This window comes from Lithobates pipiens, unplaced genomic scaffold (assembly GCF_037356315.1).
Source record: "Lithobates pipiens isolate NorthernLeopardFrog02 unplaced genomic scaffold, aLitPip1_a1.2 Scaffold_19, whole genome shotgun sequence".
Classification (NCBI taxonomy): domain Eukaryota; kingdom Metazoa; phylum Chordata; class Amphibia; order Anura; family Ranidae; genus Lithobates; species Lithobates pipiens.
The window spans coordinates 336,033,916-336,061,855 of NW_027507764.1; the positions used below are offsets into that span (position 1 = coordinate 336,033,916).

Below are 27,940 nucleotides of genomic sequence, written 5' to 3' on the forward strand. Positions count from 1 at the left end.
ATAGTTGTTGCTAAATTTCTAAAAGATTGTACTATTAGTTGGTAATGTCTTACAACCCACTTTAGTCTAACAAAGAAATGTCCCCAACATATTCATTAAATGTTTCAATATTCTAAACATTTGCATTTCTATATTGGTAAACTCGTTGTGCTGTCTACCTTACAGTGTTGATGGATCCTTATTATCCATATGATTATATACTGTTTATATTTTTATTTGGCTGATGCTAATGATATGGATGGATAAATCCCCCTGCCAGACCATTGTATTCTGGCATCCACTACCTAAAATGCCTGGCCAGCAGATTGGATGTAGCACCTGTTTGTCTGATTATTTTCTGCCTAGCTCCTTTGATTCAAAAATGTCAGGTAGGAGGGTGCCAATTGAACACCATCTAAGTAAGCTTAGGTAGGTTCATCAGGATCAAAATTTGAGGAGTGTATGGCCAACTTTATTTTGTTCTATAAGAAAGGGGCATTATCATTTTTACAGGGCATCATTAAGCCTAAATACAGCCCTGCTTAAAAACAAAAAGTAAGAAAACTAGTGGAAAGTAAAGGTTGTACGATTTGCCCAGTGTTAAGTTTAAAAATGTGATGGCTTGATATAATAATTTAGATCATCTACGTCAAACACAAGGCCCACTGCCCGAATGTAGCCTTCGCACCTCCTGCAACTGCGGCAACACCCTTGTCTTAGCAGTCAGCCATAGAAAGGAAGGCACCTCTCTGTGCAGCCACAGCACCCTTTCATCTCTGACTCCCTTAGTCTCAGCATTTAAAGTGGAAGTAAACCCATGGATTTAAACAGTTAAAAAAAAAAAGGCATGCCGGGAATGCTAACTGCACATTGGCTGTGCTCTCAGCCAAACTATCAAACCATCCAATGGCTGGTGTCTTAACGAATCACATGTGCAGCAGCATAGCAGTTGAAGAATAAACAGAGGCAAAGATGGCAGCTTCCTTGGCTGAAAACGATAGGGGCGTTTACTTCCACTTTAACAGACTCCAGCCTTCCTCTAGTCCTCCTCCAGACCCTACACTTTCTGCTTCCCAAATCTGCCCCCGGCTTTTTCCTGGCAGCAGCACATGGTAAGGGAGGTACACTGTGATTTAAGACTACTGATGGTGGAGGTCTCTCTTTACATTTGATATAAGAGGGTGACGGGGTGCTCTGGATATCTGCTTATTATTATTTTGAGAATAATACAATTCTATGCCAGTTGAAAAGGAGGGTTGCGCACTGTGTCATCCACGAGAAACTTTATTGGAGACTGCTCAGACAGAACACCATGGCAGAATCGTGTTCTATCTGAGCTGTTTCCAATAGAGTTTCCTGTGGATTATGCCAGCGGTGTGCGGCCCTCCTTTTCAGACTTGCATCATCTGCTACGGGAGTATGAGTGGGCCCTGTGTTTGTCTGTGCCTGTCCTTCACAGCTTAAATCTTAAGACCCCTTTCACACTGGAGCCTTTTTCAGGCGTTTTTCAGGCGCTTTAGCTTTAAAAAAGTGTCTGTAAAGCGCCTGAAAGAAGTCTCATCTGCAATCCCAATGTGAAAGTGCTTTCACACTGAGGCACTGCGCTGGCAGGGCATCAAAAAAAGTCCTGCAAGCAGCTTCTTTGCAGCGTTTAAAGCACCCCTTCCCATTAAAATCAATGGAAAGCGCTTGCAAAGCGCCTGCAAAGTGCCTGGGCAGCAGCGCTTTGTGAGCGCTTTTAACCCTTTATTCGGCCACTAGCGGGGGTTAAAAGCACTCAAAAAATGCTGGTAAAGCGCCGCTAGTTTTAGCGGCGCTTTACCATAGTTTTTCGGGCCCTGGCAGTGTTAAAGGGCTCTTAAAGCACTCAATCTATACACTCAAGAGAAGGGACCCAGTTGACAGAGGGAGAACGTGTCTTCGCCGACAGAAATACAGGGCTCAGGTAAGTAAAATGGGGGGGGGGGGCTGGGGGGCCAGTCACTGCCAGGTGTTTTTTCACCTTAATGCATAGCATGCATTAAGGTGAAAAACATGAGGGTTTACAACCTCTTTAAACTTAGCAGATTGTGCAATCACAGTATAACTTGTGGCTAGTTCCCATGGACTTTAACTACTAATGTCAGACCTTGCAAATCAAACCCAATTACAGTAGTTTAAAGTTTTTAAACATTGTATGCATTAAGATAAAATGCCTTCTGTGTGCAGAAGCCCCCCTCAGCCCCCCAATACTTTTCTGAGCCCCCTCTAGATCCAGTGATGTTGCTGGAGTGTTTCGGCTGCCTGGGACGCCCCTCCTCATTGACTGAGACAGCAGCAGGGTGCCATTGGCTCCCTCTGCTGTCAATCAAAGTCAGTCAAAAAATGAGGAGGGAAAGGGGCTGGGTTTGGGTGCCCCCATAGCAAGATGCTTACTGTGGTGCCACTCAACAGGAGGGAGAGATCTGGAACACCGAAGAGGGACCTAAGAAAAGGAGGATCTGGGCTTCTCTGTGCAAAACCACTACACAGAGCAGGTAAGTATAACATGTTTGTTATTTTTTTATGAAAAGGAGTGTAGGATTAAAAATAAAAACAAAACATATATACATACAGCCCTGATGCAGCATCTATCTGATGCTGAAGCTGTCCCCCGATGGCTCTATACCCGAGAGCTGAGCATTTACATGACCACTGATTGCTCAGTTCTCAGTCTGTTCTAAACTGTCTGACTGTCATTCAGCGCTCTCTGCTTTGTCCCTCCAGTGGTCACTGGAACGTTGAACTTGGGAGGGGGTGCAAGCATCATGCTCAAGCTCTCAGCAGACAATTGGGCATCTCGGTGGATCCCAACATTTCTGTCAGGATCCTTCCAGTGCCTGGAACAGCTGAGTGACATCAACTCACAGCAGACTTTAGCCCGCTGTTAGCCAATTGTGGGTCACAGGAGTAGAAAAGTAAATGCACTCCTGTGACCCAAAAAAGAAGTATGGCCAAAAAAGCTTTGCCCATACTGCTCTTTTAAAACTGAATTTTAATCTGCCTATATTTTGCATTCCCCGATTCCTCCACTACCCCCCACACCCAACCAACATGCTAATTAATTTACAAATAAAGTAAAACATTTACATTCTCATTAAACAACGTATTTTGGACCCAGTGATGTCAACATTTGGTCGTTGTGCTTCTGTATGCAATGCAGGCAGATCGTGGCTGCTAGGAGGGGCAGGCAAGGTGGTGTACATAGCTTCCTGAAAATATCACAGCACCCTGCCTCAGTACTCACCTCAAGATTCATAAGTCATGGTGTATGCAGTGCTTGGAAGGAGTTACGCAAATATCAAAACGTCTCCATGGGAGGGTGTCAGTCTGGAAGAGTGTATATATGTGAACTAGCACCATTAAAAACAATGGCAATTCTCTGCACATGCGTTTAAAATACATTCCTTAAAAGCATAAGTGTAAATGGGTCCTAGTTTCCTAGAAGCCAAATTAGTTTATATTTATATATCTGTTAAGCAGATGTAGCTTTAAAACATGGAAGTTAGTTAATATGTCCAGAGCATACTGCAAAAAGCTTTAGATAATCTTTTCTTATAAAATTGGATTGCTTTAAATGTTTATAATATTTTGTATAAGTATAAATGGAGAATTGCACACCCCTCATTCTATGCCAAATGATGCATGCTGTTCAAAAATGTTATTACTTGGCTCCACAATTCATTCAAATGTTGCTTTTTTAGATGTTCTTTTTATTGATTTATTGTTATCACCCCCAAGCCATTGCACTTTGTTAAGGTTGTCAGTATATGTTAAGCATTAAAGCATTATTTTTTAACATTTGCATGAAAACTGCAATACATCTTTGATATTAATTTCTCTGTACAATATTATAAAATGATTATATATATTATATTATATATATTATAAATGAGCCAGTGTAATAGGCATGTATACCATGACTATATAAAGATAACGTGGACCTTGAAAAAATATGCTGACATGAGTTGCATCATGGAAACATCTTCAGATTGTCAGTACACCGGCAGCTGCCCCCTTGCAGCAGTACCAGTCAAGTAAAAGGAGAAGTAAAAATGTGACCTGTTCTGTTCCCATAAAGAACCTGCTGGCGAAAAGTAGATGGAAACACTGTGTAATCACATTCAGTGCCTTATGACGCATTGTAAACATTTTCCATTCTGAGATGGGAGAGAGGGACTCCTGTTAGCACAAAGTTTGATACATAGCCCCTGTTTTGCATGCCATACATGAGTCCTGCACAAAAAAACTGATTGGTTAAATGCAAAATAACAAATAGAAGAGAGAGGAGCAATGTATTTTAGTGCAGTTCTCTTCCAGAGTATCACTCTAAAGCCGGCCATAGACGGTTCAAATCATTTGAACCATGTATGGGCAGGCTGAATGTACCCAAGTTGATCAATCGATCAACTTGGGTGCAACCACCCTGCCGGACTTTTCATGCCACTAGCAATCATCACTTTTTATAGCCGCTAGCAATCATCGTTGTGTTCTCTTCGTGAGGGTAGCTTCCCCCACCCACCCACCAGGAGAGAACACAATGTCTTTGTGGGATGGATTCCACTGTCAACACTGGGTTGATGGGGGAATCAGGTGAATTTCTTTCCTGCAACCCATGGGACAGGAAAGAAATTTGCTCCGTCTATGGCCATCCTTAGTCCAAATAGCAGTGGCTAGCGGCAGTCGCTGACAAAAATCTGTAGATTCTTCACGGCAGTGGTAAAGGCTGCTTGCACACACTGTGTGCAACCAAAAGCATCTGTCACTGATGGCTGTCAGACTTATGGCTGGTCCCTCTGCTGTTCAAAAGTAATTGTTCATCCGAGCAGTTACATGTGAATAGAACATAGACAATGTGCAACCAGTGTTGGCATTTCTGCATAGGTCTGGCTGCATACATAGGGGAATTTATAAAAACTGGAGCAGCCAGAATCTGGAACAGTTGTGCATGGCAGCCAATCAGTTTCTATCTTGCATTTTCAAAACTTAACTTAACTGAAGATAGATGCTGACTGAGTGTTGCTGGGTTCAGAGGCGGCAATTAGCTGAAAACGACCGCAGATTTTACTCCACTTACTATTAGAAATTTGAATGAACATTCTTAAAATTACCATTTTCAAATGAAACTCTACTAGTGTATTGCCAGCTTTAATTTTGTTCTCCTTTGTCATTTAGCTAGTAGGGGGGAAATCTCACCAGTTTTTGCGTTAAGTGCAGCAGAGGCCTGGTAATCATATTTAAGGTGTCTGTAAAGGAAACACTCTTTTCTTTTGTTTTGGATAGAGGGAGGAAGAGTTAGATAGTTTTCACTATGGTCTGTGTAGAGAAGTTCACCTATTTATCTCTGCCCCTGTCACTAAATAAAATGGTTATCTTATAGTCCTGCTTCAAAAATTATACCCCATGTTGCTTTCTGGGTGCATCAAAGCATCTCCAAAGCCTCCATAGAAATCTATGACAGGACTCTCTTACAGAACCTGAAGCTTTGAGGGGCTTTTATTTAGCATTAGCTTCACTTTGTTTTGGAGGTATTGAGGGTATGAGACATGTCAGGATGCACTGGAAAACCAACAAGCGAACTGGAAAGACGTCATCAGCAGTCACTTCTGGTTCATGTGTACAGTATATTTTCTGGAAGTGTCTGGTGCAGACGTAATTTGGTGTGCAGCATGGAGCAGCAGGAAGGTGAGTGAAGTCCGTACTGGAGCGGAGCAACTAGCAGACGGCGCACGTGGTATGCAACATGGGAATGCTATAAAAGAAGGTGAGCAGGGACTAGAGAGAGAGGACTGAGCGGCAGAGAATCACTAGAGCCAACAGACCAGAGCAGGAGAAACTAGCAAATGCCACACGTGGTGAGCAGCATGGGAGCAATATAGCAGGAAGTGAGCGGGGACCGGAGAGAGAGGAGGATCAACAAAGCAGAGAATCAGCACAACTAGGGGTTTCTACTGAGCAGGGGATCAGCAGAGCTGGGAGGTTACTACTGAGCAGGGGATCAGCAAAGTTGGGGGCGCTATAGAGTGGGGCATCAGCAGGGCTGGCGATCTGCTAAACAAGAGTACTAATAAGCTCGGGATCTGCTGAACAGGGCTACTAATGAGCTAAGAATCTACCAAGTGGGGGTAATACTGAGCCAATGTTCTACTGGGCCCTTTTAAAGCAAATAGAAAATCAACACACACGCAGGCCATTTACCAAGCTTAAAAAAAAATCACAGAAGCATCATAAACATTGAAGCGATAAGCAAAGTTGAAGCAAGTACCTGTATAAATGAGCCCTATTAGGTTATGATTTCTTGTATGTTAATGTGCATTAGACAGCCCGCTCAAAATGAATCGGTTGGCAATGCATTTCAACATCCAAGAAAGCAGACATGCACCATTTCTGTTATCATATTCCATTGCACCACACAAGTAGCATGCACTGCCATCTGTGCAATAAATCACATGTTAACCAGGATCAGAAACCAGAAAATGAAAAGGAGACATGAAAATACAAATTACATGGGAATGGAGAAGCATCTTAGTCCCTGCAATCTCTTCTTCCTGTAGCAACCACCTTTTTATAAACTTGATAAGTTTAGCAGTACTAAGGCTAGCGATACACTGATCGCAATTCAGATGGTTCAGCAGGGATCAGCCAAATATCAATCAGTGTGTGGCAGTTTTTGCTTAACAGAAGTTGATCGTTTGACTTTGGGAATATTTTTATCGATCAACAGCTGCAGCCAGTCAAATGCAGCTGCTGATATATTTATTCGGACAGTGGTGGGTCCCGCTGTCAAAATACTGTGTCCTGGTTAGGAAGTGGGAGAGGTAGATTCTTCCATTCACCTTGTTTGTGAGGATGGAGGAATCCAGGTTTGTTTTGTTCAGCTCGCTGCCTGAATGAAAAATATTTTTAACAGTGTAATTTGCCTAACATTAGCTGCCTCTTGCCCTACTGTTCTTAAAATACTCAAATGTTACTAGGTAGGTACGCGCAGCAGGAAATAAAGAAAAAGAATAGCAGATTATGAAGCAAGTGATAGAATCAAAACTGAGTATATCTGTGAACCCTTGTCATTGTATAGCTAGTAGTAGTTAGTCACATTGAACTGGACTTGTTCTGTAATGTTTAAGATGTTTTGCCACTCATCCAAGTGGCTTCCCCAGCTCAAATGAGTGTCTGCTACATACACTATCATATTTAGCCACACGGGTAACTAATTTAGCTTGATCCAATAGCTATGTGATGAGTCTAGGCAAATGTAGGTTCTTCAAGATCACGATGAAAGGTGTGAAGTTTGTGAAACCATATTGTCCTAATTACATAATCCAGTCACCATGGTGCCATGAGGCCTGGGACAGGTGCTGCTTGTTCGAAGAACCCCACTCCTGTTTAAGAATAGTTGTTCTAGTTTGAAATACATGGCCTCTCTCATGACTTTGTGAAGCATATGTCCTCTGTCCAAAATACACACCCTATTGCCCACTAAATATTGCCCTATTTTATTTTTCTTAAGTTGTAGGAAAACTGTACGGTCCTAAACTGCAGATTAATTCTATGATGGGCCATCTATTTGTTGAATGTTGATTGTTTTGTCCCACCAGTGTACAGGTCTTTGCATTCCTTGGTTGCACAACTGATTAGGCATACAGACTGGAGGCTACAGCCACGAAAAACAGGCAGCGTACATGAGTGAGGTGCCCATGACCAAATATATAATCAATAGCAGAAGTATTGAATTACATTTCATAGGGGTCCGTTCAGTACATTTTTCTTCCAGGAAAGGTCTGAACATCACAGTTCCCTCTTTGCTATAGTGCCATCAGTCCCCCCCCCCTTTACATTGCAGCCCCCTTCACATCACAGACCCTTTACATCACAGCTCTCTTTACATTACAGTGCCCCCATTTACATCATAGCACACCCCTTTAATTCAGAGTCTTCCTCTATTCATAGCAAACTCCTGCATTTGTAAGGTCAGGCGGTGATGTGGCCTGCCTCGCAGTCTCTGCTCTTTTTCATCCCAAAGGTGTTCTGTCGAGTTGAGGCCTGGAGTTTGTGCAGGTCAGTCAAGTTCCTCCACCCCAAACTCGCTCATCCATGTTTTTATGGACCTTGCTTTGTTGTGCAGTCATGTTGGAACATGGAGGGGCCATCCCCAAACTGTTCTAACAAAGTTGGGAGCATGAAATTGTCCAAAACATGTTGGTATGCTGACGCCTTAAGAGTTCCCATCACTGGAACTAAGGGGCCAAGCCTAACCCCTGAATAACATCCCCACAACATAATCCGCCTCTGCCAAATGATTTGGACCAGTGCACAAAACAAGGTCCATAAAGACATGGATGAGCGAGTTTGGGGTGGAGGAACTTGACTTCCCTGCACAGAGTTCCTAACTTCAACCCGATAGAACACATTTGGGATAAATTAGAGCAGAGTCTGTGAGCCAGGCCTTCTCGTCCACATTAGTGCCTGACCTCACAAATGCGCTTCTGGAAGAATGGTCAAACATTCCCATAGACACACTCGTAAATCTTGTGGACAGCCTTCCCAGAAGATTTGAAGCTGTTATAGCTGCAAAGTGTGGGCCAACTCAATATTGAAACCTATGGACTAAGACTGAGATGCCATTAAAGTTCATGTGTGTGAAAAGGCAGGTGTACTTTTGGTAATACAGTGTATTTGTATATTTTTGAACCCTTAACCTGCAGAAAACAGAAGGCTCTCATTGAGGCGCAGCATCTAGCATTGTTTGATCTTCTTCAAAGACACTGACGGTGTACTGTTTTTTAGGATGTTGTGCTACAGAGAGCACTAGAATACAACACTTAGGATTGCTTGGATGGTAACAGCTGTTAGTTCACACAGTACAAGAACAAAGAACTGCATTTTAGGTCAGAGGTGAGGTGAGGTCAAGTCGAATAACAAGCTGAAGTTTGGGGAATGCAGAAGGTGAAAATTGAAAACGGTTCTAGTTGTAACTAGAGGCAACCAGATTCAGTAGATGTCCAAAGATAAGATGATAAAATACACAGACATATGCTGATTAGAAGTCAAATTTTCTGGAAGACAGATCCAAAAACACAATAGCAACCTGGTATTTCAGGATGCAAACATCTTTCATTTCATCTGGTATTAACAAAATGCCCTTTTACACCATACTACACAAGGAAATGCATATGCATTTTTATGCGCATTGTTTTCTAGGTGCCTTTGCAGTGACCTATGTTTGTCCAGTGCAGAACATGTAGATCACTGAACATGGTGTAAATGAGCCCTATGTGCTGTAATCTTCAATTTGAATTCTAATTGAAGCCAAAGGTACAGCAGCAACACGGTCATGGCACAGTGCTAAATATCATCCAGCAGATGTCAGCAGCAAGCATAATTGGAACATTTTAGGAAGAGTGCAAGAATTACACAGCTGTGGAATGATTGTTATGGCTCCTAAAATCCAATCTAATCTTTTTCAATATCAATAAAAAAGAATATCTACTACAGTGTACGTTGCTGTACCCTAACTGAACCAGTTGTCAGCAAAAAGTAAAAAAAAGTATGTTGCATAATGTCATCCTAAAAAAAGGGTAATTTGAGTCAGATATTACAATCAATGAATTGGGTACTCTAACCTAAAGTTTAGCTAAAGTTTAGTAAAGTATGGGCTTGTCTTTCTGTGCCATATAAAAATAGAATATGTCATTTCGGTCACCTGTTCTTAGTAAGGAGGAGCTTCAGTCAGGTCTACAAAAATGAAAAGTCAGCAGCTACCAAAGCTGTAGCTGCTGACTTTTAATAAACAGAAACTCACTTGTCTAGGGATCCAGGCCGATGCTCACTGCCAGAGCCACGTTGCACTTTATGAATGGTCTCACAGACTTCTGGGACCTGTGATGTGTCCCAAAAGATTGTGGGTAAGGAAGGGGGGGAGGAGAATGTCCAGTTGATTCTCCGCAGCAATTTGACCAAAAGTGGAAGCTGGTAAGAGGCAAAACTAAGTACTCATTCTCCATCCAAAAAAAATCATTCCAAATGTGGCAGAGGAGGGGGAGAGGTAGAGGAAGAGTGTCAATTCCCCTTTTAAGTGAAGTTATGATTTAACATAACTTTGTTGGACTAAATATAGCCTAATCAAATTTTATTTTAAAGCAGCTCGTAAAAATTGTTGTGAGACTGAAAAAGGACTTGGAGTGTTTGTCTTCCAATAATTCAAAGTCAGGCATGTAATTTGCAAAAGGAAGAAAGTGCATATTGTTACTATGCCATGCAAATCCATGACAGACAATTCCCAGGTGACAAAGATGCAAGAATGACATCTGAAGAGCTGCAGTATTCTGCACTTTCCACCCATGTTCAACAACACCGCTTCAGAATTATTCTGTAGAAAGATATGACAAATGTTGGCTGTCTTGGTAAATGTACGCAAATGTCTACGCACCAGCACCAAAACCACATATCATTGTTAATTTTGGTGATACAATAATAACTGTGTGGGAAATTTGCTGACTCTGGATCTGGCTCTGGACATATTACAGTCATTTAGAGAAGCTGGATAAAACAGCATGTCCCTTACCAAATACAAGAGTTCAAATGTGTAATAAAGATATGCCAATGTAGGCTGTTCAGAGCAGTTGCTCTATAGAGCAATGTTTGTTGAAAGAATCACATTTCAGAAATTATAGTAAATGATTGTTGATCAACAAATTATGGTTTTATTCTACAAGGAATGATCTGGATGGATAGAAAATGCAGCTGAATTTGATTAAATTGCTTCTTTTCTGCCCAATGATAATTTTTGAGCCAGAGATCTTTTGAAGAATTTGAATGTATGATCACTCAGTTGTTTATTGTTAGGTATATGCCAGAACTGATATTCAGGTGCGGGGTGTTCTTTCATCCCTTTCCTTAAAGTCACTTGAGAATATTGCTGATATCTTTCCACAGTTAGATGCTGACCTCCTGCTAATGTTATTGCAGTCATGCCTATAGGCTATCCTTTTATTCATTCATTTTAAAATTTGAAGAAAGGAAGGGAGGGAGCATGACACTTTTTACCAACTAACTAAGTGATGGGCAGGGGACAGACCCAGGAGTTCAAAACATATTGTATTTTACCATTGAAGTTCCAATATGTAAATGATACAGTGGCGTAGCTACAGGGGTCATAATGGCAACCCTGCCCCTTTGCCCAGATGGGGAGGGGCATGCGGCTTGTAGAGAGAGGCTGTCAGATCAAACTCCCCACCGTGCATCGGCACTGGGAGCTCTGTCAAACAGTGAAAACACTCAGCAAAGTGAATGCAAAGGAGGCAGAGGTGTCTAACCACTGTACTGCTGATTTTTGTAAAGGCTGTATAACATAACGCACTGCAGGGCATTCCACCCACCCCATGACACACTGCAAAGCATTCCACCCATCCCACAACACACTGCAGGGCATTCCATCCATCCCATGATACACTGCAGAGCATTATAACTATCCCACGATATATGAGGAAACAAGCAGGACAAAACTCTGGATAGCCGCACACTGGAAAAAGACTTGCAATCCCATCTTTAATTGAAACAACGTGGGTCACATCAAAACAAAATCAAAAAACCAACAGCAAAAGAGTAACAGGGTACAGGAAAATACTGACGAGTTTCGCACCATAATCAGTGCTTACTCATAGCTCAGCTATGAGTAAGCACTGATTACGGTGCGAAACACGTCAGAATTTTCCTGTACCCTGTTACTCTTTTGCTGTGGATTTTTTGATTGTGTTTTGATGTGACCCATGTTGTTTCAATTAAAGATGGGATTTCAAGTCTTTTTCCAGTGTGCGGCTATCCAGAGTTTTGTCCTGCGTGTTTGCTCATGGTGTGTGTAATGGTCAACACCTGGGGCTCATCAATAGGAGACAGAGCTTCAGTCCTTGAGGATTACTTTGGAGCAGTGGTTCATCCTTTCTATCCCACGATATAGTTATAATTCAGAGCATTATAATTATCCCACGATACACTGCAGTGCATTCCACCCATCCCATGACACTACAGAGTATTTCACACAGTGGTTGAAATACCACAGTCGAAAGGTCGCACTTGTGACCAGGCCCTCATGTTCCCCCAACGTTGTGAGCTCCAAGACAGCAGGAATGGGCCCCACTGCAGAACATGTGAAAGAGTACCACTGCGGGGATGGAATGAAGGGCCCCACGACAGGAGTAAGGAGTAAATGGGCCTGGGCTTGAAGGTCCTGAAGGTTCTAGTTATGCCTCTGAACTTGACTTTTAATTAAACTCATCATAGAAGTAAAGCTTTGGCCATAAAGTCTAAATAGCAACGTAATGTGTATCTGAAAAATCTGAAGCACATTGAGAGTGTTCAGTATTCATGCAGTCTTGAGAATATACATTTTATTCTTAAAGTTGCCAGGAAATTCTGGTAATGGTAGCAGCAGTTTAACAACCACTAAGTTAGAAATGAAAAAAAAATGATTATACACTGAAATAAAACCATAGAGTTGCTAAATGGCAGTCAAAATTTAGTGATTCTACTGCAAGCAAAGGCTTTGAATGTGGGGTAATTGCTGCTGGATTACTGTTGGATATAAACCAAAAAGTGCTCTGACTGATCAAACAAGACATTACACCTGTACACAGAGGTTCTTTCATATATAGAGTACTAAAATATAACACTTCTGGATTTGGTTCTGTTTATTCACAGCAATAGCTTCCAAAATGTTTCCTTGGATAGAAAATTCAGCAAAACAAATGCCAAAATTTTATTATTTTATAGAAATGATAGAAACCCTGGCAAGTTTTTAATTGCCTCATTCTACTCTTAAACTGGGCATGTAAAGAGTGTCCTTCTCTGACTGTCAACAACATTAGGGTGCCAAGCATCGCAGTGGGTTAGAATGCTCTCCATCCAGTTAAAATGTGCCTAAGCAGTTCAGAGCACGTCGTTTAGATTGAAACAATGGGGGGCTATTTATAACTATGCTTTAGTTAAAAAATCAGAAACAGAAAATCTCCTTAATCCTTTCCTAATTTGTCATCAATGCAGATGGGTTGGTTGCGGAAGCAGTCATTCAGAAAATCTTCCATGTATGCAATCATGTGCGTTAAACCCAGCCTTGCACTACAAACAAGGTCCACTTGTTTATTCAAGCCCCCTTCTTCCTCATGCCATGAGGCTGTAGTTTTATTAAAAAATAAAAAAGAGCCTGCAGGGAGACAAAGGTTAGTAAAAATACTTATCTTCCTCCAGATTCAATACTACAGGGGTAGATCTTAGGAAATACGGCAGACCACAAATATCGCAAAGCAGATGCTCCAATACAGTGTACTCGGTATGAATCTTGCCAGAAGGATGGTGAATCTCACCTTAGCAGCAAAGGCAAACCTAAGGCAAGTAGGTTTGCTAATATTTTCCCCCTACATGCTTATTTTTAATTTTAACAGGGAGCCAAGCGCAGAAAGTAAACCAAGGAGCCAAAGTAATTATAATTATAAAAGTCACACTGGACCGCTGCTACTGCAATTAGATGACCAAATGAGGAACCGACAAAAACAACAGAATTGGGAAGCACAGATCCAGGAGGTGGCAAGGAATCAATTGGAGATGAAATCCATGTAAAATTTAAAATGGTTTATTATTGATAAAACATGTAACCAAAACACAGTACAAATGGGAAAAATTGTCAGAATGGCCAAACTCACTGTGATAGTGGTAGCAATGGAGCCAAAGCTGGTGGAGAAAAGGCTGTCTCTCTTCCGTGAGGGCTGTGGACAGAGGGAACTGCAGACCAAAAATGGGAAGCCTGAAAACACTTTCCAACAGCTGGGAGTGGAGGGGAAAGGCTGGGCACAGATCCAGGGATTAAAAACCCTTTTTATAAAATTATTAATAACAATATATAACAAATTATAACAAATATATTGTTATATATTTTTACTATTCATTTGATAGACAGAGTTTTTAATTCCTTGTATGATAATGAATTAACATGAGTATTTATTTTTGTTTTTAAATGTTTTGCCATGATATTCGTTACGATATACAGGTATTGAATGATTGGTGGTAGATCAATTGGTTGTCCCGCCTCATGGCTATAAAATCCCTGTTCTATGCTGGATCTTGAGCGTGTTATCTGAGGAAGGGGTTTAACCCCGAAACATGTAATCATATACCTCTCAAGCTCCGGCACCTACTGTGATACTCATCACATCCCCTGCTCTGATCTATTTGAGTCATCAGGCTTTGCTGATGCCTGCCTGGGGTTGGAGTGTGTAGCCGGGGAGTCCAGTGGTGTCCGGACACCTTGAATGAATGAAATACTTGTATAGTGCACAATGCGAACTGAATCGCCTCTAGGCGCTGTGGCGAGCTTTGATCATCTGCTAAAAGAGGAAGGTCTTGAGTTTTTTCCTAAAAGAAAGGTGATTTTCTTCCAGGCAGATGTTGATTGGTAGAGCATTCCATAGCCGAGGCCCTTGGACAGCGAATCTCCGATCCCCCTTGGATTTATACCAGGCTTTGGGCACGAGGAGGAGGTTTTTGTTGGCTGATCGAAGACTGCGGTTTGGTGCAGCTCAGACTCGTTCCCGCTGCCCCTCCAGCATCCATCTCTGGTCTCACTGTCCGCTGAAGCAGCTCTGCCATCTTCCACTCTGGTCATACAATGATCGTGCTTCCTGGATCTGTGCCCACTGCCCAGCCTTTCCCCTCCTTAATGTAGTCCGACTTTGGTTATGGTCACCGCTCCCATCTGTTAGAAAATGTTTTCAGGCTTCCCATTTTTGGCCCCCTCTGTCCACATCCCTCACGGAAGTGGGACAGCCATTTCTCTACCACCTTTGGCTCCATTGCTAGCACTTTCACAGTGAGTTTGGTCATTCTGACGATTTATCCCATTTGTACTGTGTACTGGTTACATGTTTTATCAGCAATAAACTGTTTTAAATTTCACATGGATTCCATCACCAATTGATTCCTTGCCACCTCCTGGACCTGCGCTTCTCAGTTCTGTTGTTTTTATTTTTAATTATACTTTAGCATTTCAAGTAACATTAAACTTTCAATTTATTTTAAAATTAAAATAACAAACATTGTTTTGAAGGAAGTAATTCCAGAGGAGATGACCAGAACAGCCTTCTCCCAAGCTTTATTGCAGGCAAGTTCGAGAGTCTCTGGGACCCCTGGCTAGACTCACCTGGGCTAAATCCTAGGGAACTTGTAATGCTGAAACTGTTTCAATGTTCTACAAGATAATATTATTGTAGAGTTTAGTGGTGGCTGTTTTTTTTTGGGGGGGGGGGCGCAACTCCCCACCCACTCGCTGTCTGCCTGCCTGGCACTTACCCCATCTAAGTGGCAAGTAGCGGCCTGAGGCAGTGGGCATCAGGCAACAGCTCCTCTGTCCTTTCCTCCATCACGGTGGCCATGAGTCTCCACCCCTCCTCCTGGGTGTCCAATAGGTTCACCTGACTGGTCTCAAGACTCGCTTCCTGATTGGCCCTGAGGAGGATCAGTGTTACAATAGGTAATTTGCTGTTCATTTGCTATCATAACACACCTGGGTGGGCTCCGTTCGCATTCTCTGCGCTCCAAGCCCACACTATTTTGAAACCTATTAAAACCTCTGGCTCTAATCAGGTGCTTCAAAAAAACATCCACCCCGCATTGGAATCCATGCATCTGGTATCCTGAAAGGGGCCAGATGTATGGATAGGGAGGGCACCCATGGATGGGGGGCCAGCGCCCGTGCCCCCTTAATGGATGGGCCACCCCTGATAGGGATTTTATATTGTCTGCTTTCTATGTTTTGTTTACAAATTCTTATACCTAGATAGGTGTCTGAATCGGTTGAATATTCCTTTTATTATATGTTTGTGATGGTGTATAGTAATTTTGGCCTGGCATGGCATGGATATGTCTGGGAGTAACATGATGTCTATCGTGGTGTGCATACCTGTCTATCTTATGTAAGATAGAAGTAGACAGAAAAGGAAAATCAGTGCTCCAGGTGAGAAACTCCAGGCACAAAGAATAGTGTGAGACACATCACATGCTCCGGCTCGCCTGCCGTAGAAGACTGAATAAGGAAAGAAATTGGCTGCACACCAACCTACTTGAATTTGAATGTTCCATACAAATAATGACACCATGGTTGCAGTAGCCAGAAAAGAGGTGGACTAGTTTCACACAGCTACACTGTGCTTACTCATCACCTTGAGGTGTGCTACTGACATTCCTTAAATAGCCCCCCCCCCACACCCATGTCCACAGGTGTGGGTGGGTAGCAGTAGACAAACCACCTGCCCCACTTACATATAGAGCTGCACGTTCAAAACCAAATTGGGGGAAGGGAAATTGCACACATTATCTCATTTTGTTTAAGATTTAACTTAAAATGTCAAATGCACATCAGTAAAAACTGATCACCCCCTACCAATCTGAAAATGCCCATATGCAAATAAGTGTTATCATTCATATTCTCGGAAAAATGGCCAAGAAATCATAAATTCTGCCAGGGTATGTAAACTTATAAACACAACTGTATATATGAATGGTCTCCATCAAACAAAATACAAATACAGATACTGTAAGGGATGGAAGAATGAACTAGTAAAACAACATGGAGCAAAAGATAACACAAAACAGAATATATTATAAACTACTTGCATAAACGATGTGTGCTGCTGGGTTGCAGGGGGACACTGGGACTTATTCATAAAAATGACTCATATCCCATTCAAAGTTCAAATCCAAAGGGATGCGAGTCTGGAGATGAAATTCCAGAATATCTCTCTGCGGCACAGCAGGCGAAAGGCATCTCCACCTCTCATTTGGACTTTAATCTTGTCTATGACTTGAACTTGCATGGTGGATTTATTACCTCCATGACATGAAATAAAATGTTTAGCTATATTTGTAGATTTATTTTTGTCAATACTATAGACATGTTCATAGAACCTGTCACGCAGAAGTCTAGTTGTTCACCCCACATATTGGACACAACAGGCACTACATGAAATTAGATAAATCACAAAGCTTGTATTACAATTGTAAATGGAGTCCATATCAAATTCTTTCTTGTTGGACATGGAGCTAAACTTATTTCCCCCCAGAATATACCTACAGCAGGGACATTCAGCAGCCCCACATTTGTAGTGTCCCTTGCAGTGCAACCATGTTTAGGATTTAATTGATTTCCTATTAAAAAAAACTGGGGGACTACAAGCATACAAGTGACCAAATCCCCACACATAGCTTTACTGAATTTCCTCATAGAAGAAACTTCTAGAAAGGCGACTGATCCATTTCATCCTTCTTGGGGATAAATTAACATAAGCCAGAGCCGGGAAGCCACCCTGTGTATCCCTTGCCATGATGAAAAGAAAGATCTCATGGATCATGGCTCAGGAGAATATGGTCAGCATATGGCAGGATAAAGTAAGGAAGTTTGAAGCCACATGGAAACTATGGACTGACTATATTTGCATCCCATTGAACCCTCCACAGGGCTATTAAGCCCTTGTCGATGTTCTGTCAAGACACACTAAACTCCTCACCTATACCCTTCTCCCCCCTTCTATTCTCCCCCCCAGTCTCCCCCCCCCCCAACTTTTTATCTCCGACCTCCATAGTTATGTTTTTGCGAGCAATCGCCCTTGTATGTTACAGTTATGGTTCATTTTGGAGTATATTCTTTGACAGTGATTTACACATTTAGTTGATCAGAACTGTTAAGTGAGACGATGGTTGACCAAACTGCCCTGGACACAGTTTGATCCCATTAGGGGTGTCGGGGCGGTAGGGTCATCTCTGATTCCTCCTGTTACTACAAAAAACAATATCCAAAGCGTTTTTATGATTCAAACCTAGTTAATCTAATGTTATATGTCATTCTACATTATAAATTGTTGGACAATGGAAGGATTGCATGTTTATGTATACTTTGTTCTTTCTTATGTAAACCTAATAAAAAAATTATTGAAAAAAAGACAGAGGGGACAGGGCGCATCCCAGGGTAGGTGACCGACGGGATACCACATTTATGCCCTCCTTTAGAATCTCTATACAAAGCTCCTCAGTACATAAAAATCGGTAGTCGTTTAAGAATGATATTCCTTATGAAGTTGAATTCTGCACTAAAGGGGGTGGAACTAGTGAGTCTGCGATCTTGCTCCCTAGTTTTATTTAGATAGCTAACCCTGCTGGAATTCTTTTTAGATAATAACTCTACTCTCTTCTTCCCCCTTGCAATAGACAGCGCTCTATCAAGCATCCATCTCAGGTAGCCTCTGTCTATGAAATGTCTATATAAAGCAAAAGCTTTATATTCAAAAGTAGTATCATTGCTACAGATATGTCTGACTCTTCAAAAATTGGCCAACAGTATCCCTTTAATCGTATGTTTTGGGTGGCCTGATTGGGCAAGAAGGAGGGTATTGCCCGATAGAGAATTCTGTAGAGGGAGGTGTTGACACCCGATTCCTTTCCAATCGATGTCACATTTAAATAACAGATGTTTGTGTTGTTCCCCTGTCCTGTAAATGACAGATTTTTATTGTTAGAATTGAAGAACAATTGAAGGAATCTAGGTTTGCAACACCATCCTCCATAACTATCAATAGATCGTCTATGTACCTGAGATATAGTTTAATAAGAGGTCTAAAGGGGTTCTCGGATCCAAAGATGTGAGACCGCTCCCACCAACCTATGTAAAGGTTGGCAATGGAGGATAAAAACTATGCCCCCATCCCGGCCCCGCTTCTTTGGACATAGAACCCCCCATCGAATGTAAAATAATTGTGAGAGAGAAGAAACTCAAAAATATCCAAAATAAATTAACGTTGCTCCACAGATAGTTCAGTCAAAAGTTCTAGATAGAACGAGACTGCCTCAATAGCTAGATGATGAGGTATTGAAGAATACAAGCAGCATACAGCACAGGTTAGCCAGGAAAAATTGTCTTCCCATTTCAAATAATTTACTACCTGCAGCAAATGATTGGTGTCTTTTAAATAACTCGGTAGTTTAACAACTAAAGGTTGTAATTGTTTATCCAACCACTGCCAAAGCCTCTCATTAAGGGACTCGATCCCGATATAATTGGTCTCCCATGAAGGGGATCGACACTCCTGGATACAGCTTGGGGACGCCCAGAGCTGTTGCAAGCATAACCTCTGCAGCAGTGGTGGCATCACGGAGGCCGTGCATCTCCTCCCTCCTCCTAGGCCAATAGGATTGGTTCTCCTGTCGGCCAATCAGGAAACAGGTCTCAGGACACAACTGGGTGGACACTGTGCCCCAAAGCCCACCCTTTTTTGAAGCCCATTAGAGCCTCTGGCTCTAATCACGTGCTTAAAAAAAATGGATGGGCCACCACAGACTATCATCACAACAAAGGGCCAATTTACCTAAAGTGGGTACTGTATTCTTATTGCCCATCTATACTTGTATGTGTAGGCCACTAGCAAATTTAAATAAACTAACATGTTGAAGCCAAACAGCAAGCAGTTTTTTCCTTTTAGAATGAAGTTTTTACATAAATAAATAAAAGCTGGTCATTGTAAGCCCCCCTGTCGGTGTTAAATGGTTTGTCGTATCCCTGTAACTGATACATCTGAAAGAGAGCTTGTGCTTTTGAAAAACAACATACTTACAGGCAGGATCACCAAATGAACATAGAAGAAAGAAAACCTAAAAAAGAAAATGAATACAGCCATCACATTTAAGAACTGGTAAGCTGCAATATAATAAATGTTTGCTTTTGGGCGTAACCGCTTCCCGACCAGCCACCGCAGTTATACTGGGGGAGACGTCGTAGCTGTATGTCAGATCTTTAAGATGACATAGCAGGGATGCGCGTCCCCAGAGCTGATGCACATGCCCAGCGGGTGTGATGACCGCCAGGCACCCGCGATTTGTCAGGAAATGTTCCATCCGCTGATAATATCTGTCTTTTGGCGTGCAGTACTGAGGTGCACAAGCAGGTGTCTCCTGTCAGTTTTGAGCTGTCAGGAGAACTTTTCCCTGCTGATGTTATATCATCTTTGGGCTGCAGTACTGGAATCCACCAGCGGATGGATCCTGGCAGTATGGAGCAGGCAGCACCTCCTGCAATCAGGTGTCACTTGAGGCCAATCACAGGCCTATAAATAGCTGACAAGCACTCATATGTTTGCCTTGGTATTTTCCTTGTGCCCTGGCCTGCTGCTTGTGATCCTGAGCCTGATTCTAAACCTGTTCCTGCGCCCTGAACCTGTGACCCGTGGTTCTGATACTGTTTCCCTGTCCTGGTCCCTACCCTGTCCCACCTGTTACCATCATTCCTGTCCTGCAGTCTGATCCGTCCATCCTCTCCCTGTCCTGTGTTCCTTACCCCATCTGCTGATCTCCCTGTGTATGACCTTGGCCTGGCTTGTGACTCTGATTCTGGACTGCCCTTGTTTATCTACTGATCCTCTGTGCATGACCCTGGCCTGCCTATCGTTTACGATCCTGGTATTTCCCATTTATTGTACGTATCTGTCTTTTGTTGTTTGGGGGTCTCTGTTGGTTGATTTATTGCACTGTGTGGTTGTATTTATATTATTCACTTTCCTCAATAAATCATTATATTTCACTTATACACGTTTGGGTTTCCTCTGTTGCAGTCCACACAGTTCTGGTCTTATCCGATACTTAACACGATTGCTCGTGATAGAGCAAGAATTGGGATCTGTGTGTGTAAACACACAAATCCCAGTTCTGTCAAGGGAGAGGAGAGAGATCATGTGTTCCTACTATGTAGAAACAACAATCTCTCTCCTCTTCTAGTCTACATTCCCCCTACAGTTAGAAACACACATAGGGAACACAGTTAACCCCTTGATCACCCCCTAATGTTAACCCCTTGCCCTTTCCTTGCCAGTGATATTTATACAGTAATCAGTGGCTATTTTTTGCTCTGATCGCTATAAAAATGTCATTGGTCCCAAAAAAGTGTCAAAAGTGTCAGATGTGTCCATCGCAATGTTGTAGTCCTGATAAAAATTGCAGATAACCACCATTACTAGTAAAAAAAATAATAATAATAAAAATGCCATCAATCTATCCCCTATTTTGTAGACGCTATAACTTTTGCACAAACCAATCAATATACGCTTATTGCAATTTTTTTTGCCAAAAATATGTAGAAGAATACATATTGGCCTAAACTGATGAAGAAATTCATTTTTTTAAATTTTTTTGTTTGGATATTTATTATGGCAAAAAGTACAAAATATTGCGGGTTATTTACGAAAGACAACTCCACTTTGCACTGCAAGTGCACTTGAAAGTACACTTGGAAGTGCAGTCACTCTAAATCTAAGGGGTAGATCAGAAATGAGTGGAAGCTCTGCTGATTTTATCATCCAATCATGTGCAAGCTAAAATGCTGTTTTTTATTTTCCTTGCATGTCCCCCTCGGATCTACAGCGACTGCACTTCCAAGTGCTGCTTGCAGTGCAAAGTGGATTTTCATTTAGTAAATAACCCCCATAGTGTTCTTTTCAAAATTGTCACACTTTTTTGTTTATAGCGCAAAAAATAAAAACTGCAGAGGTGATCAAATACCTCCAAAAGAAAGCTCTAATTGCGGGGGAAAAAAGGACATCAATTTTGTTTGGATACAACATCGCACGTCCATGCAATTGTCAGTTAAAGTGACGCAGTGCCGTATTGCAAAAAATGGCCTGGTCAGGAAGGCGGCAAATTCTTCCAAGGTTGAAGTGGTTAATACTGCTTGAAGTTTAAGATGTCATACAAAAGATGAGTCTGCTGAATTCAGTCACTAAAGATAATGTAGAAGTGGACGTCCCAATTCTAGAATTTAGTGTTCGGTAAGGATACTTTTGGACTTATTGTGATCCTATTAGTTATATTCTTTTCTTCCCAATGTCTGGAGTGGGGGTCGGCAACCTGTCGATCACAGGCTACCTATCGACCATGGCTAGGTGACAGATGGACCGGGGAACAAGTCTGCACCACTGACGCCCGCCTTCTACTGCTAGCTGCCACCCCCATAGCAGTGTCCTCTACCACCCCTCACATCACCCCCCAATCCCTGCATTCTAAACGTAATGCACTCCTGATCCCTGAATTTTGAGCATAACGCACTCCTGATCCCTGCATTCTGAGCATAACGCATTCCTGCATTCTGACCATAACGCACTCTTGAACCCTGCATTCTGAGTGTTACGCACTCCCTAACCCTGAACTCTTGTAATACTTTCTTTTATGTCCAACTGTTTGTGATCTACATTTGGGGTTAACAATGCATCATCACCCGTAGTAGATCACAAAGGCAGTGCGTTTTGAACACGGTGCAGGAAACACACATGGAACATGCCTTTCTGGCATCGAATTCTGGTGTGAACCGGCCCTTACAACAGGACACTGTGTTCCGTAATCTGACTGACTTCATCAGTGTTATTCAAGTAGATCTCCATCTCTCTAAGGTTGCCTACCCCTGGTCTAGAGAGTGTTTTGAACTTTTTTGTACTGGTGGTCTGTGGATTTCTGGATTCCTAGTATGACTGATGAGTATCAATGGCATGGTAACAGATAAGAGAGATCATATCTTGGCCTAGTCCAAATACGGCAGGTGGCCTGTGCTACGACTATCTTTCATACGACCTTTGCCAGTTTGCCACCACTTATTTCCAGATAGTGCCTACAAAGCTTGATATTATTACTTAAAAATGTGATGGAATATTCAAATCAATTTGCATTTAATTTCCATGCCCCAGTTTAGCTCTGTGACAACCTGTGGATGCCCTAATGAAAATCCAATACAGAAACACTAACTTACTGTATATGAAATGTCATGTTTATAAAGTATATGTGTTGGCAGTATCCTTCTATACTGAAATTCCAAGTACTGTCATACCTGAATACCACAGAGTAGTTATGTAAACATTGTAGGTGTTCTTCACTCAAACCATTTTTTGTGTTAGTGGACTATAAAGGACAGGTTAACACCTGAGTGTAAAAGATCATCGTTATTTTGCCTTTGTTAAAATTATAGACACTAATGACATTGTTAAAGACTTATTTATAGCCAGTCATAGTAAACCCTTACATATACCCAGTGAAGTGAACAGCCTCAGGTGATACACAGAGACAAAACAAATCCTCCTACATAAATTGTACCTGTCTATCTGAAGCCCTCTATTCCCTGCATCCATTCAAAATGCTCCATTTTTTAAAGCTTGTCTGAGAGTTACAAAAAAAGGGGGTGGAGAGCTGAAGTTATATCCAGTGAGGAGAGCTCTGAGAGATGGTTGGAGGGAAGGAACGCACCCCTTTCACACAGGAACTGAGCTGAACCTCTTAATCAACTGGAGGTCCCTACCCTGTCACAATGTTTCTCTTGGTGTCAGGAAACCTTGTTAAGCCCCATACACACTATCAGATTTTCTGCTGATTTTTTTTCTTCAGATTTACCAAAACCATATAATATGAGGTCAAACCTTGGGAGTTTCAATTTGTATGCTATCAGGCAGGCCCTTGCACTACATGGTTTTGGTAAATCTGAAGACAAAATTCAGCAGAAAATCTGATAGTGTGTAGGGCTTAAGAAGTGATTAATGCTGATAATAGAGGAATGAAGCAGCAGACAAAAGTGACACTTAGGGATTCATTTACTAAAGGCAAATTGTGCACTTTGCAAAGTGCAATTACACTCTACAAGAGCAGTTGCCCCAGAGCTTGGTAAAGGAACAGAAGCTCTGTTGACTTCCATCGTCCAATCTTGTGCTAGCAAAAATGTTTTTTTTTTTTTCCTTGCATGTGATTGGGTATACTTTGCAATTACCTAATTTACTAAGCTCTAAAGCAATTGCACTTGCTGAGTGCAACTGCACTTTGTAAAGTGCACAGTCTAGCTGCCTTTAGTAACTCAACCCCTTAGTGCTCTTAATTAAGACAAGTACACATTATAGAGCATGGGTCTCCAAACTATGGCCCTCCAGCTGTCCAGGAACTACAATTCCCATCATCCCTAGTCATGTCTGTGAATGTCAGAGTTTTACAATGCCTCATGGGACGTGTAGTGACGTGTAGTTCCACAACAGCTGGAGGCCTGTAGTTTGGAGATCCCTGCTATAGAGGGATATGCTCTGTTCATATTTCATGTCTGAGGTTTACAACCACTTTAAGTAAATAGATGTGACTACAAACACCGGAGTGGTTATTGTAATACAGGCATACCCCACTTTTAAGCACACAATGGGGTTTATTTACTAAAGCTGGACAGTGCAAAATCAGCCTCACTTCTAACCCCAGCTTGTTCAGTTAAGCTTTGGTAATAAAACCTGGAAGCTCATTGGTTTCTATGTAGAAGTGAGCCTGATTTTGCACTTTTCAGCTTTAGTAAATAAACCCCATTGTGTACTTAAAAGTGGGGTATGCCTGTACAAATTCATATTACACCAAAACAACTGTAGTTGTCACTCAAAAACTAAAGATTCATTTTCTATGATATAATAAAAAAATTATCTGGTCATAGCTTTTAAGCACAAATTTGTTCTGCATGCAAAAAACCCGAGCAATTTTTCACTGTCATTTACCAAGTTAATTTATGTGATATATAGGCTCATTCTTTTATTATAACCCATTAATCCACATCAATATTTGAGAGTCTTTAAAGGGCTTTATTCTTTGAGCAGTACTATCAAGTTGCGTGAAACAAGCACAAATCTGACATGCAAGAGCTGGACAGAGCCTGTGTAAAAGCAGACATCTCAAATGTCCTGCAGGCCTCTTGCTGTCAAATTACATTGAAGTTAGAATAGATCCGTTCCCTTTACTCAATGTGACGTCACAAAACAGAGTGGATTTAGGACCTACAGTTGTCAGTCCCCTCACTATTTAAACGTAAACTGAATGTAAAGGGGACCAGTTGTTTTTTTTCAACAGTTTTGTCCCTTCTTGTTAAGAGTGAGGAAGCTCTACTTCAAGTTTAGACTGATCTGTAAACAGCTGTGATTTACACAGAGAGAAAACAGACAGCTTCGTCTTCTCAGCAGAATATAGATTTCCACTGACTAAGCATTGAGTATGAGCACAGCCGCTAAGATTTCCAAATCATCACTGGTGAACTCTCTGGCCAAAAGGTATGATCCGAAAGCTCTACAAAACCAGGGGCCTGCCAATGCACAAAAAGCATTACAGATTTCCATAGCCACAAAGTCACCAACGAGCAAAAACATCATGGACACAAAGCTGGACTTCCTGCACAGCAAAATCGACACTCTTCTGGTGGAAAACAATAACGTTTCCGAGAAGATTGAGGATATGTCGCGGGATATTGTGGACATTGCGAAAGAACTTCAAGGGCTCAAAACGGAAGGCGTTAAAACTGACAATAGCAGCAATCATACGGAAGTTAAAGATGTTTTCTTAGACATGAGATATCATTTTATGGATATGATAAGCTACCTCTCGCTAATAAGTAAATATTCAGAGCAACAATCAAAAAGGTTGGAAGGAGTGGAATGCATATTGCTTGGTATGCAAAGTGCGTTCAATTTCGTAATGAAGCAAACCAAGATTTCTGCATTGTTTGAGTTTCTTCAGCAGAAACAAAGTTCTACAAAGCCAGCCCCGAATAATAGAAAAATGACCAAAACTGAAGAAAAAGCCCATCTAAAAACTAAAGAGAAAAAGAAAAAATGTATAGGGGTGCAGGAGACCAAAAGAAAAAAGCTAGCTTGTCTGATCAAAAAAAAGGTGAGACTATTGTATATCATTTTACAGAATTGAATTTTTTTGATCACACAATTTTATTTGTCTCATTTAACGGTAGAAATACAGATTTTTTTTTCATTAGACTATGCATAACCGTAATTGTTTAACTAACGTTACAACATTGTTCACTCTATACAGGCATACCCCACTTTTAAGTACACAATGGGGTTTATTTACTAAAGCTAGAAAGTGCAATATCAGGCTCACTTCTGCATAGAAACCAATGAGCTTCCAGGTTTTATTACCAAAGCTTAATTGAACAAGCTGGGGTTTGACGCTGATTGGTTTCTATGCAGAAGTGAGCCTGATTTTGTACTTTCTAGCTTTAGTAAATAAACCCCATTGTGTACTTAAAAGTGGGGTATGCCTGTACATAGATCTTATGTAATAAGGTATATATTTTTTAAATGCATTTTGTTGAGACAGACTTATTGTTTGTATAAAAAAAATATGAAAAAAACATTGAATATCACATATGAAATCACAGAAAGTAAAAAGCTTCAGTATCCCAGAACAGTCAGTGAACAAACATACTAATGAAAAGTGATTTCTGATTAGTTGCAGTATGTTACACTCAAGCACTGTGCAAACTGTTGGCGCTATATATATCCTGAATAATAATAATAATGTTTATTTTCATTACAGACATACCCCACTTTTAAGTACACAATGGGGTTTATTTACTAAATCTAGAAAGTGCAAAATCAAGCTCACTTCTGCATAGAAACCAATGCACTTTTTATTATTATTATTATTATACACGACTTATATAGCGCCAACAGTTTACACAGTGCTTTACAATGTATAGGGGGGACAACACAATTACAGTACAATACAAAAGGTACAGGAAGGCCCTGCTCGTAGAGCTTACATTCTAAAGGGAGAAACACTTCCAGGTTTTATTACCAAAGCTTAATTGAACAATCTGGAGTTAGAACCTCATTGGTTTCTTTGCAGCTGATTTTGCACTTTCCAGGTTTATTAAATAAACCCCATTGTGTACTTAAAAGTGGGGTATCTCTGTACTGGGCTTTAAAGCACATTGAGGGGGATTTACTAAAATTAGACAGCACAAAATCCGGTGCAGCTCTGCATAGAAACATCAGCTTGCAGGGTTTATTGCCTAAGCTTATTTGAACAAGCTGAATTTAGAAGCTGATTGGCTACCATGCACAGCTGCACCAGATTCTGAGCATTCCAGTTTTAGTAACCCCCCCCCAATTATGCTTAGTATTACAGATATTTACTTAATATGTGATGAAAATAGGCCATGGCCTATATTACGGCTTATTTAAATATGTGATTTTGGTGGTTAGGTCACAAAAAAGTAAAAACTGTTTGCTATCAGTTACTGCAGGTGCAGCATGTTTACTGCATATTAATGTTATTAGCAAGTGTACCTAGGTGTATTATCTATGAAATCTGCCTAGATTAAATAGATGATTATGGTCCTCTTTAGTGTCCCTAGCTATAAACACTGTAAAGACTTCCAGTCCTGAACTTCTTTATTTGAATTGGGCTAATTGGCTTTGCTGATGACGAAAAAAAAATTTGTTTACTTTGCAAAGGAAGTTGCACATTGCATGGGAATTTTTCTCAAAAAGTAGTACATGCAGTGAAATTTCATTTTGCAAAAAACGTCCAATTACATGATGTGAGCATAATAGCTCTGGACCGAAAATTGGTTCCGACAGATAAATCCTGTGGTGTGTTTTTTTTTTCTTTAACCTCCCTGGCGGTGATCCCGAGTCTATCTTGGGTTGGGATTTTACTATCATAAGCGGTAAACCCGAGCCAGACTCGGGATCGCATCGCTGGATACAGGGAGGACACGGAGAAGTTACTTACCTTGTCCCCTGGATCCAGCGATGTCCTCCGCGCTGTGTGATCGAGCTGTCCTCTGCTCGATTCACACAGTGCTGAATGCCGCCGAGCTCCATTCCCTGCGACGTTACGGCGCACGGGAGCAGAGATCGGCGCCAAATTCAAAAAAGTAAAAGTACACAAAACACACACAGTACTGCAATCTTACAGATTACAGTACTGTATAAAAAAATACACCCCCCCCCCCTTTGTCCCTAGTGGTCTGTGCAGTGCCCTGCTTGCACTTTTAAATTATATATACTGTTTTTTTCATACCCGGGATGTCTGCTAGACTCTGGTTTGAACAGATTTAAGAGAGTTATTC

General features: G+C 41.4%; 1 protein-coding gene across 3 annotated transcripts in view; it reads left to right on the forward strand.

Annotated features, from left to right (window-relative positions):
• The window catches only part of MYLK4 (myosin light chain kinase family member 4), a 232,870-nt gene that overhangs the window by 88,549 nt on the left and 116,381 nt on the right, over positions 1-27,940 (forward strand). The window contains exon 1 of one of the 3 annotated variants that reach the window (XM_077492097.1): positions 24,876-25,734. The exons of the other annotated variants lie outside the window; for them this stretch is intronic. Coding sequence (XP_077348223.1) covers positions 25,063-25,734 — 672 coding nt within the window. The 5' untranslated portion in view covers positions 24,876-25,062. Of the gene's footprint in view, positions 1-24,875; positions 25,735-27,940 lie in introns of those variants that run through there. 3 annotated transcript variants of the gene reach the window in all.